The sequence below is a fragment of the Fistularia commersonii genome, chromosome 10 (assembly GCF_037954325.1).
Source record: "Fistularia commersonii isolate RoL2024-O1a breed Wild chromosome 10, RoL_Fcom_v1.0, whole genome shotgun sequence".
NCBI lineage: Eukaryota > Metazoa > Chordata > Actinopteri > Syngnathiformes > Fistulariidae > Fistularia > Fistularia commersonii.
This window is the reverse complement of record NC_141293.1, coordinates 2,213,810-2,228,739: the sequence shown is the minus strand read 5'-3', so window position 1 is coordinate 2,228,739 and position 14,930 is coordinate 2,213,810. Positions and strand designations below refer to the sequence as shown.

General features: G+C 41.0%; 1 protein-coding gene across 20 annotated transcripts in view; it reads right to left on the bottom strand.

Moving 5' to 3' along the window:
• Positions 1-14,930, bottom strand: part of cacna1aa (calcium channel, voltage-dependent, P/Q type, alpha 1A subunit, a) — a 92,960-nt gene that overhangs the window by 34,565 nt on the left and 43,465 nt on the right. For 18 of the 20 annotated variants that reach the window (XM_086153229.1, XM_086153230.1, XM_086153209.1 and 15 more), the window contains 12 exons: positions 13,637-13,805; positions 12,809-13,428; positions 10,818-11,167; positions 10,577-10,712; positions 9,190-9,319; positions 8,972-9,031; positions 8,420-8,526; positions 2,143-2,242; positions 1,612-1,772; positions 1,357-1,497; positions 1,047-1,248; positions 77-241 (listed from right to left, as the gene is read on the bottom strand). In XM_086153229.1, coding sequence (XP_086009355.1) covers positions 77-241; positions 1,047-1,248; positions 1,357-1,497; positions 1,612-1,772; positions 2,143-2,242; positions 8,420-8,526; positions 8,972-9,031; positions 9,190-9,319; positions 10,577-10,712; positions 10,818-11,167; positions 12,809-13,428; positions 13,637-13,805 — 2,341 coding nt within the window. The remainder of the gene's footprint in view (positions 1-76; positions 242-1,046; positions 1,249-1,356; positions 1,498-1,611; positions 1,773-2,142; positions 2,243-8,419; positions 8,527-8,971; positions 9,032-9,189; positions 9,320-10,576; positions 10,713-10,817; positions 11,168-12,808; positions 13,429-13,636; positions 13,806-14,930) is intronic. The other 2 variants (XM_086153215.1, XM_086153222.1) reach the window with 1 other exon arrangement.

The following is a 14,930-nucleotide window of genomic DNA, read 5'->3' as shown; positions in this document are numbered from 1 at the left end:
AAATATATCAGAGAATTTGCCAAACCATGAGATTTCAGTGTTGTTGGATAGAATCGTAGCGACTGTTGCGTCTCACCTTCATCATGAGGACGACGGTGTTGAGCGCGATCATTGCCATGATTGTATATTCAAATGGCGGCGAAACCACAAACTCCCACATCCGGTACTGAAAGCTTAGCTTGTTTTGGGGCATGTGGCGTGTCAGAGGCTTAGCATTGATGGCAAAGTCTATACAGGCTCTCTATAAAATAAAATGAACACATAAAAAATATAGGCATTACGAAATCAAGATGAATTGTGATCACAGTGACTGCAGGTCCCTGGAAAAAGTCTATGCGGAACTAGACTGGAAAATAGCATTAAAAGACATATAAAATGCATATATATCAGCGAGAAAAAGACAATAAATATTTGTGATAAACATCATAAAAAGCTCGGTACAACGAACCGGTACTCGGTACGACGCGCATTAGTTTACTATACTGCTCAAAAAAATAAAGGGAACACTTCCACGACGCCATGTAGCTTCGAGTCGATCGCACTCGTGTGAAATCAAACCGTCCACTTCAGAAGCAACAGCGATTCGTTTTGACTTGTTTTAAGGACATTACATCAACGTTGGACCGGCCTGGAGTGTGTTTTTACACTTTAGTTTCGAGTGTGACTCCAAATCAGGACCTCCATGGGTTCTTACATTTGATTTCCATTGATTATTTTCGTGTGAATTTGTATTTCATAAGAATATTTCATTCATTCAAATCTAGGATGTGTTATTTCAGCATTCCCTTTAATTTTTTAAGCAGTGTATATATTCATCATTTAAAATAATGAGAATGAATGAAGAATAAAACACATAATAAAGCAGAAATTCAAGGAATAGTTTCACTAATTTAACTAATGGTTAATAGTTCACAGTTATTATCAGGTATTACTTAAAGCCCTCTCTTCCTCTACTGATCCGCTCTCGCCCCTTTCGGTCTGATCCTCTAATTCCTCCTGACTTTCCCGCGCCTTTATCCTTATTAAGTCAGCGAATCCTCCCTCACCTCGTTCTTTTCCAGACTGTAGTCCTCCATCATCTTGTCCCCTTGCTCCTGGAAGGTGATGATAATTAGAGCCACGAAGATGTTGACGAAGAAGAAGGGGAAGACCACGAAGTACACCACGTAAAAGATGGACATCTCCATCCGGTATCCCGGACTTGGGCCCTGATTCTCATAGGTCGCATCGACTGAATGTTTCAGCACCCTGACAAAACAAAAAAAAAAAAAAAACACAGAGGAGGGGGTTTGTCGGGCGTCCGATGATGAGATAGTTTGGTCTTTTGAGAGCACAAAGTGTCGTGTCGCTACTCACTGCGGCCACCCCTCTCCGGTCGAGACGGTAAAGAGAGTGAGCAGGGCCCAAGCCACGTTGTCGTAGTGGAAATCGTACTTCTTCCACTCCCGCTTCTGTGCCTTCACTTCGTTATCGCGTTCGTACACCAGATACTCGCCCCTGAAAAAAAACACACAAAATACACGCACGACGGAACAACTGAGTATTTTCCGTGAAATGCAAAAGTGACCGAAACGATTTCGATCGCTGAGAAAGAACCGCTATTTTCTTGACCTGCAGTCGCGCTCAAACTCTTTGGATTCATCTGTGCAGTAAAAGAAGCGCCCCTTAAAGAGCTGCACAGCCACCACCGCGAAGATGAACATGAAGAGTAGGTAGACTATCAGGATGTTGAGGACGTTTTTCAAAGAGTTCACCACGCAGTCGAACACAGCCTGAAAATCAAGAGGAGAATGCGGTTAAATGTAGATTCATTTTCTTTATCATACAGGTGATAAATAAAAAAACTATTAAATGAAACATAAGGGCATGGAAGAAACCTCCTTTTCAGTTACATATGGAATTCTAGTTAATAAAAAAGTCCCAGGAATGATCCTCTTATGTAATGATTTAGAGTGTGTCATATTAAAACAGTTTTGTTTAAAAAGAAATAGAATGTAAAAAAAAAAAAAAATGCTCTCTCCTCATCAATCACTGCCATATTTCTAATCTACATAGCAAGACTTTATTTAGATTTGACTATTTTTTTTTACTGTTCGTTTCGTGACAAACGTTTAAAAGACGTAAAATGTCGGAAAATCCCACCTTGAGTTTTGGAAGACGTTTAATCGTCTTCAGAGGTCGTAACACTCTCAGCACCCTCAAGGACTTGATGGTGCTGATGTCTTTTCCCTTACTGCTCCCCCTGTATGTTCATCCAGACATGAACACACACACACACAAACAGAAACACACACACAAAAATTCAGAGTTAGCGATCGGGATACGATTGTTTTCCTCTTCCTGTGTCTGAAATGGGCAGCGGGAAGCCATACTCTGATGGCGTTTGTGTCCGAGTTAACTCAAAATGAGTAACTGCGTCTGGGTTCAATACATAGCAACACATGCTGCGTTGCTATCATATTACACTCTAGCCTAGGTGTGAAACTAGCGTTGTAGCTACATGCTACAGTGTTACTCTACTACTACAGTACATGCTTTGGCACCGACCGATATCATTCCTGCCTGGATGCTATCTCGAAGCTACATTCAAAACCCGGCAATGTATGTCATTGCTGTACAGAGGTGGCAGAAGCCGCCTCCGACATGCCCAGCTAATGGTGGAGAGTATTCATGTTGCATTGAAACCTTACTTTCTATGCAGCAGTAAATACGATTTATTAGTTGGAGCGATAGCTTTAGTGATGAAAACTCAAGTCTACACTGAGGCATTTGCAGAGAGAGTTCTGTCACGTGATCCTAAAGGGCACCGTGTGTTTTTTTTTTTGTTTTTTTTTGTGTGTTTTTTTTTTTCAGCAGGTCAATTTTGACCTGTGGAGAAAACAAGTAAAAGAATTCAAAACCAAAAAAAGTCTCCGTGCATAAGGTAGCCCTTTCCAATGGTGCCCAAACTGGTGTGGGATTGGGAGTTTCTCTGCAGCATTAAAAAGAATCAATAATTGAAGTGAGTTAAAAAAAAAAAAAAAAAAGTGGTCGGATAAAAGAAAAGGCTAAAAATAAATAATTGCAGAAACGCATTAGAATAGATCCCGCTCCTTCGGACTAATCTGCATCACAACCCCAGGACTTGGTCTGGAGAAACCTTTTGGCCGCTTGAAGAGACATTTCTTGAGGAATCTGTGACTTTTAATGTATTGTAAATCATAAAAAGAAGGCAAAAGAATAAAAGTGGCCAAAAAAAAAAATTACAGACAAACTCTCTCGTTCAATGACTCCCGATGACCCACCCAGGGAAGCTTTATCGACAGCATTGTTCAAACAGCATGGAATCTTGTCTTATGGGCCTTTTTGGCAAAGATGGGTATCTTTTTAAAGCTCTGCTGGTTAAAATGTTTGCTTATTATTGCAGCACAATATAACTCGGGATTTCTTTCCGTCGCTTCCATCGAATTTCAGTCACCGTGAACTCTCTGGGCACCGAAATGACCATGATGCAATCCAGCGAACTAGTAACATTTCAAAATGTAACCAAGTGCCGAAATAAAATAAAAAAAAACAGAAAAAAAAAGATATTTGAAAAAATGTAAAACTGGATTATCATTATATTACCGAGCATCAAAGAAAAATTTGGTCACAATTTCCTGATGTATGATATTAGTTAAAGCTGACCAATTGAATTGTGTCTGGCAGAAAAATTATTTATAATATATAGCTGTATTAGATGAGCATTTATATGTGATTTGTTTATGATTGTCCTTCTTTTATTGTAGGTTATGATTAACATTGTATCACACACACACACACACACACACACACACACACACACACACACACACACACACACACACACACACACACACACACACACACACACACACACACACACACACACACACACACACACACACACACACACACACACACACACACACACACACCTTTCAAGGTAATGCCCTGCTAATTAAGTATCAGTATGTGAGTGTAGTTAGGGAATATTAAGTATTATATCTGTTATGATATATGTCTCTATTGCTTTTATAGCTAAGAAATTATGACTTTTAAATAAATACAGTTGGGTTAAAAAGCAATATTTGTCCATCTCCCTGATTACTACCATTACACTGTAACCAAATAGGAACACAATTCATCAGAGGAATCAGACTTTTTAATTCCTCTTCCTTCAGCCGAAGGGAATATTCAAATCTTAGTACTTTTTAAGACCTTAAAACACTTTATAGCCTTGACTTTGACACTTTATAGTTTTATTTGTATTTCTTATTCTCCCTCTTTCCTACTATTATTTATCATTGTTATGTTTTACTTGAAACTCTGGCACAACAATTTCCTTCGGGATAAATAAAGTTGTTCTTATTCTTATTCTCTAAATTCCTGTAATATGCTCACATTTCGCACTAAGAGCTGGATGAGCAGAATAGGGTCAAAAGATCATTTAGGCATCTGTGTGCATGTGTGTGTGTGTGTGTGTGAACAACGCTACATGTGTCTTACAGCTGTTGGGCCAGATGGTTTGCATATCTGTATAGATGTGCGTGTGTAAGTACAAGTATGCAAGTGTGTATTGTAAGTGTTTCTACTCTTACTTCCTTATACTCCAAAGTAATATTTTTCCTTTCCTTTCCTTTCTGTATTTAAATGTCTTCCTGTCTTTCGCTGCCCTATGAACTCACGCGAGCATCAACTCTGCTCGCGGACGGCGCGCCCTCGAACTCCACCGATGAAATATCAAATCAATTCCTTCATTCGCGTGAACCCGAGTCAGTTGCTGTTCCATGGTGAACAATGGAGACAGAGCGGGAGAGACGCTCACAGGAGTCATCAGTGAAGGTGGAAGGATGGATGAAAAGAGGGGGGACGTGTGAGAAGAAGAAGGGAGAAAACGGTAGAGAACTTTACCCGCCGCCGCTGTTGGTGGTCCGAACGAACGAAGAGATGAGAAAAGAGTGAGAGACAGTGAGACAGAGGGAGAGAGACGGGGAGACAAAGGGCAGGAGGAGGAAACACAATGGGAGACAGAGAAAGGAAGGGTTTTTAAAGGAAAAACAATCATGTGAGGGACAGATAGAAAGAAAGAGAGAGAGAGAAAAAGAAAAAGACAAGGCCTACTTTTTGTTAGAGTGACCCTCACATCCAAAGTCTACTGAGGCACATGAACACATGAATATAAACAAGGAAACATTTACGGCACCAACATCTCCCCTCCGACAGCCAACATGTTTATATATTCATGAAATCATTTATAAAACGTATTAAGGTGAAAGGTCAAAAGATCATCAGGCCTCTCGTAATATTGCATTAGCAAAGTACATAGTTCAAATGTAGTTTGGGATTTTTGTTCGGCCCAAAGTTTGATTTTTCTTGAGTGCATTACGTCATTCGTCAAGGCTTTGCCACATCTTCTGCTTTTTAGAATAGCTGTCAATTTAGCCAATCGTATTTAATATGAAAGACCATTTTAGAAATGTCACTGTATCGTAAACCAAGAGGCAGGGCAGCTCCCTGCTGCAATTTCACAGTTGCACGATGGAAAGTTTGCACTTGCAAAAAAAAAAAAAAAAAAAAAAGAGCTTCGCTCCAAATGGCTAGACAATGCTTCATTTTAATCGATTGCCTATTTCAATTAGGACGGCAGAAAAAAAGACTGCATAGAAAATGCAAGAACTCACTGTTTTGTTTTTTTCAAAAATGCTCAATGAACGCCATCTATCTGTTACGACTATTTTTGATAAATGAATTTGAATGTATGCTAGACTTATACAAACATTAGGGTCCGACCTTTTCAATCTCACACACTCTTAGTTTATGTGTATTCTAACTTGCTAACAAGTAATTCAACTTCTACTACTATTACTACTTCTATTGATGAGAGCAGAAACAGCAGAGGATTGTCAAACTCTCCGTTCCTTTTAATTTGGACTAAGTTCACGTAAGTAAGATTCATTTCTGCCCAGGGATGCTGAAAATGACAGTTTGATTTCATAAAAAGCCGATGAGGAATGACGGCGGTTATCTGTCCCTCACTCGGTTTATCAGAGGTGTCTGTCTGTGTCTCGGAAGCATGACTGGACATGAATCTCAGCGCGGAAAGATAGTCCAGGACTCCAGCAGCCCTCAGACCAGACTAATTGGATTAGGAGGGGCGATAAACATCTCCGATGAGGCTGCCGAGCCTTTCTGGAGTGCTGTTTGATTTCCACCAATTTAATTAAGACATTATCAGGATGTGCATGAGCCTGTTCTGACCTGTTTGCATTAGTGCTGTTAACCCCTATCATTGTTAAACACCGAAAGTTGGCCTCTATAGTTGAAATTCTCTCCCGATTTACAATGTGAAATATATCAATGCGATGCAAAAGGCACCGCCGTGTATCTTAAAAAAAATTCTATTGATTTCTTTGACGAAATGTCAAACTGATTTAACATTGAGGAACTGCACAGTACATCCTTGCATTAGCTTCGAAGCCAACTACATTTGATTTAGGTTTTATCGTCACGAAAGGCGGCATTCATCTATTAAAATATGTTAAGAGGAAACGTTATTATTCCTGTGTAAACAGTTGTTGAACAAGGGAGGAAAAAAATAAACAAAACGAAAAAAAAAAAAAAACCTCTTATATACGCTGATTTACACAGAAATATGTGACACTTGACGTAAAGAGAGTATAGGACACATAAATGCAGAAATATAAGACGTTCAACAGAAATTAGGGCAGTGGAGAGAGACAAATTGAAATGGGTTGGAAACGCAGATCTTACAGAAGAGGCTTCGCTAGAACCCTGGAGCACCTGCCACTGGGAAGAGCATCTTCAAATCAACCCCCAGCTAACGTCTCCAAAGTGCCTGCAGCATTTGTTACATCAGACCTCAACTTTTTGTCGCACATTTTGTCTCATGGTTTGTCGGTTATTGCGTAAGTTTCAAATCTAGAGGCTCGGACATCGCGACATAATTGCGCAAAAGACGTCGAGCTGCTAAATTGTTTTTACTAATTTTGTCGTCTGAATTTTGCATGGATAAGATTAAAAAAAGATGTGCGTATTTATGGCATTTCAGTGAATAAAAAGAAAAACACACAAACATATTATGCTGAAAGATAATGATGATTTCGGCTGTTGTTTAGGTCCTAAAGATCACAAACAGTGGGGTGAAATAAAAATGCAGAGAAAGTAAAAGCACGAGTCTCAAAATGTTCAGTGGTTAGTGGGAAAGATATTTTTTTAGTGAAATTCCACCTAAATTCTGATGTCAAGACATGTGAAATCCTCTTTTTTCCACATTCTAAGAAATCTACAACATTTCTTATTGACATTGACAATGTTTGTGAAAGAAATTATTCAGTTAATGGAGCATTGCTTCAGTGTTGCATACTTGGAAGATACTATATTAAGGCCAGTAATTGTGAACCATATAATGCTATAATCATTCACAAATCAACTCCAACTTGCATGTCTTTGGCTTTCTATCGAACGCAATTGCACAATATTGATATTCTATCAAAACAAACACGAACCTACAGCATATCTATATACCAGCATGAAACATATAACTGCAATTGGTGTTATTATCAAACCCTATGTTAAAGTACAGTAGAATTTGCTTACAGAATGGTTTTCTAAGGTCTTCAGGGCCTGTGAGAATGTTTTTAAAAATGTCAACATCCGTGTGCGGTACATCACAGGATGTACACTATGACCCCAAAATACTGTCACACTTTTATCCCCATATAACATTAAAATGGCTGGTATAGCAGGTTTTTCTGACATCACATTCTCCGAACCATGCAAGGTGGACGATAAATTCCCAAAGTCACAATTCATGCTGTGCTTAAACGAGAAAAAAAAAAAAAAAAAAGGTACTTACACCTCTAAAACTCCTACATAACCTGCTTATGCAAATCAAACTATTACTCATCTTCAAAATCATGCAGATCAAGGGTTTTAAAATACCTGCTTAGCCGCAGAGAAGGGTGTGGAGCTTTTTTGGGAACAAGGCCTGGCTTTGCATGGGGCCTTTAGCTTTAGAACGCCCTGGGCACTAAAGGGTTACAGGTGCAAAGAGTGGTCCTCACCTCTCACACAACAATGCGGAGGTAGGAAGGAGGGAAATGCCGGGAAACTTTTAAAATGTGTTGAGGTAAAGGAGGGGGCCCGAGAAATGGCAAGGCTGTGAGGTTGATGCTGAATGAGGGGCAAATCTGTGGGGTATTTGGCCATCTGGAGAGGACAGGCCGTTTGTATATTTTGGCAGGGGGTTGATGGCGAGGGAGGGCAAGATGAAGGAAAAGACGATAGAGACAATAAAAATAAAGATGAAGTGAAGTCGTAGGGGTGACAGAGGGAAGAGCGGAGGATGGTCGAAACGAGGGGGGAAGCAGGGGAGGGTGGAGGGGAGGGGGGGACTTACGTGAAGGCGAAGGCCACCAGAGCACCACTAACCACTATAAAGTCAAGGATGTTCCACAAGTCCCGGAAATAAGAGCCCTGGTGCAAGACCAGCCCCAAATCCACCATCTAGGAGAGGGAGAAAGAAGACGAGTATGAGACCGAGGCGGAGGTGAGGTGAGAGGGACGGAGTTTAAGAGTGATTTGCACCGAGAGTCACTTAGACTGAGGTTTCTGAGAAACTCGAGGACTCGGATTGTCGACGTGTATTTCATAAAGCGCGTGGTTTGACTGCAGAAACTTCACTTCTCTGCCAGTTGATTTTTTTTTTCCCCCCATTTCCTGATTGAATAGATCTCGTCAAAGCACCTCAGCTGTTGGCTTGGTCTTCGCGTCTCAAGGACAGGATCGGACACAATTTAAAGAATAAATCCCGAAGTTTGTGTAAATTGAGGCCACAAAAATGCAAAGCCAACAGTTCCTTAAATGAAATAAACAAAACAAAAACCTGTTGAGCAAAACAATGTTAAGCTGTTCACATACAGTGATATGTCAATCTTTAGTGTCTCTTTACCTTTATGAGCATTTCAAATGTGAAAACCCCCGTGAAGACGTAATCAAAATAACGAAGAACCTGCAGAGACAGATAGAATCAACCATTGAGTGGTTGAAATTCGGTTGATTTCACACCAAAATCAAAAAAGAGTCAAAACAAAGTTTGATAAACAGAAGTTCAAGTATTTTTACAGGATAATTGATGAAATGAACGCCAACTTGTGGCGCATTTCTCACATTGTTGCGGGGTGATTCGGGCCAGACGGGGTCTTCGGCTGCGAGGGCGATGCTGCTCATGGCGATGACCAGCAGGATGCACATCTCGAAATACCGCAGGGTGCAGATATAGTGACAAGCTCGCCGAAATCTTGGAGGGGGAAAAAAGGAAAGTTCTCTGGCACGGCTGCTGTGCATACTTAGACTGCTTATTTCATCTGGGTGTGATTCAGTAGAGCAGAACATTTATGGCCCGCGCAATATAATAATAAGACCTGACTTGCTAAGATCTGTAAAAAAAAAATGAGACCGAGTTATACGATTACTCTTAGAAGTATGTTTTGCAGGTATCGGCTAAAATGAATTAAAAACAATAATAGAAATAATGCAATAACACCTGGTCCTAACATGGAGGAGACAACAGGATTTATTTATTTTTGCATTTTAATGGTTTTGACCATCGAAGCACAACATACTGTGTTTATGGAAAAGGTGAATGAACATGTTGTTGAGTTGTATAAATCATATTCAAGTATTAAAAGACTGAAATTCTGGATAGGACGGCAATGGTTGTGAGTTGCGTTAATGAAATAAGAAAAAGACTGCTTATTTGGAGAACATGGCGAGGTATCAAGAAAAGAATAAGAATTTTGTATTGTTAAAAACAAACAAAAAAAAAAAAATAAACAAATGCCAGCTAACCCTGATCCTTTCTGCTGCGGAGATTAAACGTAAATACAGTGAGAATGAAATGTAATGTATATATAAGGTATTGCGTACATTCAACTTACCTGTAATTAGAAAGCAGCTCTGCATCCGTCAATCCATACATGGATCTCTTCATCCATTATTTTTAAATATTTGAACTCTTATGTTTCATGATAGAGAATGTAGTTATCATTTTCCCTATGACGGGTTCCTCATTTTCCTACTGTTATCAGTAATTTATTCACGTCACGGCAATCCACACATTCAGTCCAAACCAGTTTTTTTAAACCTCTTGACTGAAAGGGGAAATGTTTCATGCTTAACATAAAATATGAATGAACTATTATTTTCTTTAATCAATGAAAAAAAGTAGTGTGATATTTGCAACGGGCTGATGGCGCATTCCTCTGAACCGTATCATTTTACAGAGATAGAAAATTGCAAGGTGTGTGTTTGATAGACCTAATTGCATTTCCCCATCGTGGTATCCTGCACACCAGAAACACCCCCTTTTGCGTTTTCTTTACGGTAAACATATTTGGCCACTGATTTTGCTTATTTAAAAAAAAAAAAAAAAAGCAACGCAGTCCTGCGAGGGTCATTTAGCAGATCAACTTGCACATTTGAGGGTGATTTATATGCATTTTCACAAGTGCGGACCTGCGGTAAGTAAGGTGTGTATTTATACGACCCTACTTACGGGTTTGTGGTGGACAGAATGAACATGGAGCTGTAGGGAGGCATGGGCCTGGGTCCTCCTTCACCTCCTTTCTCATCATCATCATCGTCCTTGTCTGCCTTTGCTGGTAAAGGCTCTGTGTTGGCATTTTTATTGACTAGATTCAATAGAAAGAGGGACGTGGTGGAAGAACGGGGTTAAAAATTGACACGAGACAGCAGAGAAAAAAAAAAAAGGTACACGTTTACGATTCCCATATTACCCTGCAGGATGGCGTTGGTGGACGGGAATATCGGCATGTCAATAGCGGTGTAGTCAGGGTGGGGCAGCCTGATGATGCTGCTGGTACGGTGATGGCCGATGTTTCCATAGCTGTCTAACGTGACTAAACTCCCACGAGTTCCGCTGTTCACGAGATGGAGGGCGGATCCAAAGCCGGGGGCCATAGTGTGGTTACCAACTGGATTAGGGTGACCCTCAATGGGTGGTGTAGAGCCAGATACTAGTTTAGTATTCATGAGGTTGTCCATATCCTCACTGTACTGGCTGTCCTGCCTGGACAGCCTTTTCTGGATGGGCCGTGTTGTAGAGAGGTTAGGGACGCTGCAATCCCTGGGAAGAAAATAAAAAAAAAAAGAAAAGAAAGAAAGGCAGGGTGCTCGGGGTTAAACATCCACAGAAAAGATCAGAAATGATGGGATTAGCGCTGCGACGTGAGCACACACAAGTGCAAATGTAATAACGGAGAAGATTACGAGGATAAACTTTTGGGATTATGGCAAATTAGCCAAGAAAATGACTTCAATATACATACAGAAATATGAACTTTAAAAGGAGGTAATGGAGATGTCAAAATTCAGTTAATCCAAGAAATGCTTCATGGATTCTGACAGTCTGTGTAAGTGCAAAGATGAAAGTTCATAACTCAGTGTGGCACTTGGTGTATTGATACATCTTTTGCTCTTGGGAGCGTCCCTTTATTTATCTTCTGACGTCTTCTGTCTCTCTCCATTACCTCTACAAAAGGAAGCCTAACTTTGAAATTTATATTGGATGGGAAATTATTTAGGGCTTTTTTCAGAAAGATAAAGGTGCTTCAGAAAAAAAAAAGAAGGTTGAATTGAAATTTTGAAAAAAAAAAAAAAGAACACTGAAATTCGGAGTCATTAATTCCACAGATGCCAGAGACGCTGTGGGAGAGCAAATGCATCCATCCCATGATCTTCCTTTTGACTCTTTCTATCACAAACACAAACCGCTTTTCACCGATCCTGTCTTTTAAAGGGGCCTGGAAACTTCCCTCGTTTGCTCGTCTTATTACAACGCAATTAAAATCACAAAGATGTTCAGAAAAAGGTAACACTATATAGTAACTGTTTGGTGAATATTGCGACCAATAGCAGAAACATGGATTGAATTACATATTTGAATTTAAGCCGTATAATTTTGCTGTTGCTCTTAATCTTAAATATCATATTGACTCAATGGTTTCAAAGATTGCATCTGTTGTTGCCTTGTATTGACTAGAATCAATACTAACTGCTATTTAACACGTATTTTAAAAGTATCGTTTCATGATAGTACCGATTGTATGATTTGACAGGTAAGATAAGATAGGGGAAATTTGCTTGTCACAGCAGTGCAAAAATAACAATAAATATGAATATGACTATAAATATAAACAGAAAAGATGATTAAAAGGACAAAGACAACAACAACAAGGATAAAAATAGATAATAGAATGACAAACAACAGGGAACTTGGAATTCCGCCCGCAACAGAGCGTATCAGTCGTTGTCACGAACAAATATTTTCAATCCCCGCCAATCTAGTCACGTGAATAAAAGCAGGCACTGCCGGTGAACCTGGACGCTCTCTGGCTAAAGATGGAATTTTCCACTGGCACCAGTGAGGTGTGAGTCCACAGTGCGGCGCGGTTTCAAGGAAACTGGACCGAAATGGCAAATTTTTGGAAGCGGACGTTTTTATGTCCGATTACGCCTCGAAATTGATAATCACAGTAATCTCCGCTTTCAAACGGTATGTGAACTCTTCAGTTGATAATTCGCCCCCCCCCCAAAAAAAAAATTGCAAATGTGTTGATTACAGTATAACCGATGCTAAATGCTCGGAGGGCAGTCGTCAGCTTGACAAGAGGTTAAACAGCTTAAATTTTAGAAAAGGTTTAAAGGCATTAAATCTTGGACGACACCCAACCCTAATCATATTTATAACCGCAGGCATTGTACATACTTCCTCCGGTGCTGGCACATCCTCTTTCCCTCGCCTTCTGTCTGGTTACCATGGCGACTTCTTCTCGGCCTCCTCTCACCGCCATCGCCGCTTCCCTCCCGCTCTCCTCCTTCCCCGCCTCCTTCCACCCTTTTGCTCTTGTGCCTTCCAGATTTCCCAGCTCCTCCGCCGCCGTCCTCGTCTTCCGTATTCCTGCGATGTGACCTGGGCTTCCTGTGTTCCGAGCCTCCCCCGCGGCTCCCGCTGCGGGTGTGGTGATGGCGCCTGGACGGCCTCTCTTCCGAACCCGGGCCGGGAATGGCCGTTTCGTCCAGTCGGACGCGGGACGTGTGGTGGGGGTGATCGGCTTTACGGCTCCTCCTGCTTTCGGAGGACTCTCCCCGCTCCAAAGGAGGCTTGGCTGGACCCAAGCCACCTCCACCGCCTCCTCCTACTTGGCCACTAGGCTCATGGAGATGCTTGTGGATGTCCTCCGCGGAACGTTGCTGAGCAAAACAGAGGTCTGCGTTGTTGGCCGTGGTCTTGTTGGTGTTGTTGTTTCGGTTCTCGTGGGGGTCGACCACCAACGGCCGATCCAGGTGTGTCTTCATATCTGGCCGGATATGCCTGGAATAATTGACCTGCACAATGTAGAGAGTAGAGAGCCGCCGGAATTACAATGACGGCGCGAGTTTCCGGCTTTGATTAAAAAGCAGTTATAGATTATCGACGGTCATCGCGCCAAATATCGTGCGTAAAATTCAACGCGTCACGAGTCGTCATTAGCGCCATCACTTGTGTACACTGATAGCACAAGTCTAGAGGCCTTGGTTTTGCCTTGTCCTTTACATTGTTGTGTTCCTCCCTCCCTGTCCTTGCCTTCCAGCGGTCGTCTGGGTCCAGTTCATTATAGAGGGCCTCGCGGCTGGATGCCAGCGTCTGCTTCCTCAGCTCCTTGGTGCGTTGTTCCCACACTGACTTGCTAATCCCCTTATTGTGGTTCTTCTGCTGCTCCTTACTGCAAAATGAGACACAGTGGAGAAGGAGGGGGGGAGATTGACACCATTGAAAACATGTTTAAGATTTTTTTTTTTTTTTTTTTTTTTTTCTCAGGACAAATATAAACACACAAACTCATGACAATGATGTGGACAACAACACCAAAAAATTATGAGTACATAAAATAGCCGGGACATAAAGACACACTTGGGGCCACAGACGTTTAAAGGGTCACTTGGCTGCACCTACAAAAACGAGGCAGCTTAGTGTGGCACACAGCTTGCAAATGTAAGGCGGGATTTTTGATGAGCCATGTGGGGACACAAAATGGAGGATAACAGTAGGAGGTAGGGTCAGAATGTTAAAACAATAATTTATCTACACAAGACAAAACCAGAACAGTCATTAGATATATGGCTGTATACGTAAAAAAAAAGGATGCAGTGGCAGAAGCAGAGCCTCCATTTCTATGTTAAGCCTTGTGTCATACGATCCATAAAGTCATGGGACGTCGGGGGTTAAGTCTTTCTCGTTGTCGTTTCATAGGAGGAATAACACCACAGACTGCGATCACGTCTGTTTTTAGCCCTAGGCTCCTTGAATGGAGATAAAATAATTCAATCTTGCTGATCTATAACGGTTTCACACCAGAATGAGCAGGTGACTTCACTGGCTGTGCCCTCAAAATATCTTTTTTTTTTTTTAACAATCTCAACGTAAAAATTAGCCCGAAAAGTGCTTTGATTAATGCTCGGTTTGGCATCAATGCCCTGGTGCTCCTGTATCTGGCTTCCTCAATACATCCATGTTTTTAAAAGACAAAATCGCAGCCAAAAGCCCAGCATGAGTTAACAAATAACATGTTGACTCACTTAAAATGATGGTAATTCTGTCACAATGATTGCAGTTTTTTTCCCTAACAAAACTATGTCTATCTACTTGATGTGCACACACTCTTAATCAAATAAAAACAACAACAACAACAAAACCAGTGACCGCCTCCTTTCTTAGCCTCCAAAATAAATTGTACCAACCATCCATTTAAACTCCCTTTTCCTCAGGGCCAAAAGTCAACCACAGTAAAGCGACAGCCATACTGTGAGGTGCAGCAACGGAAAAATGAACTCTTGAAAATAAGCCAACA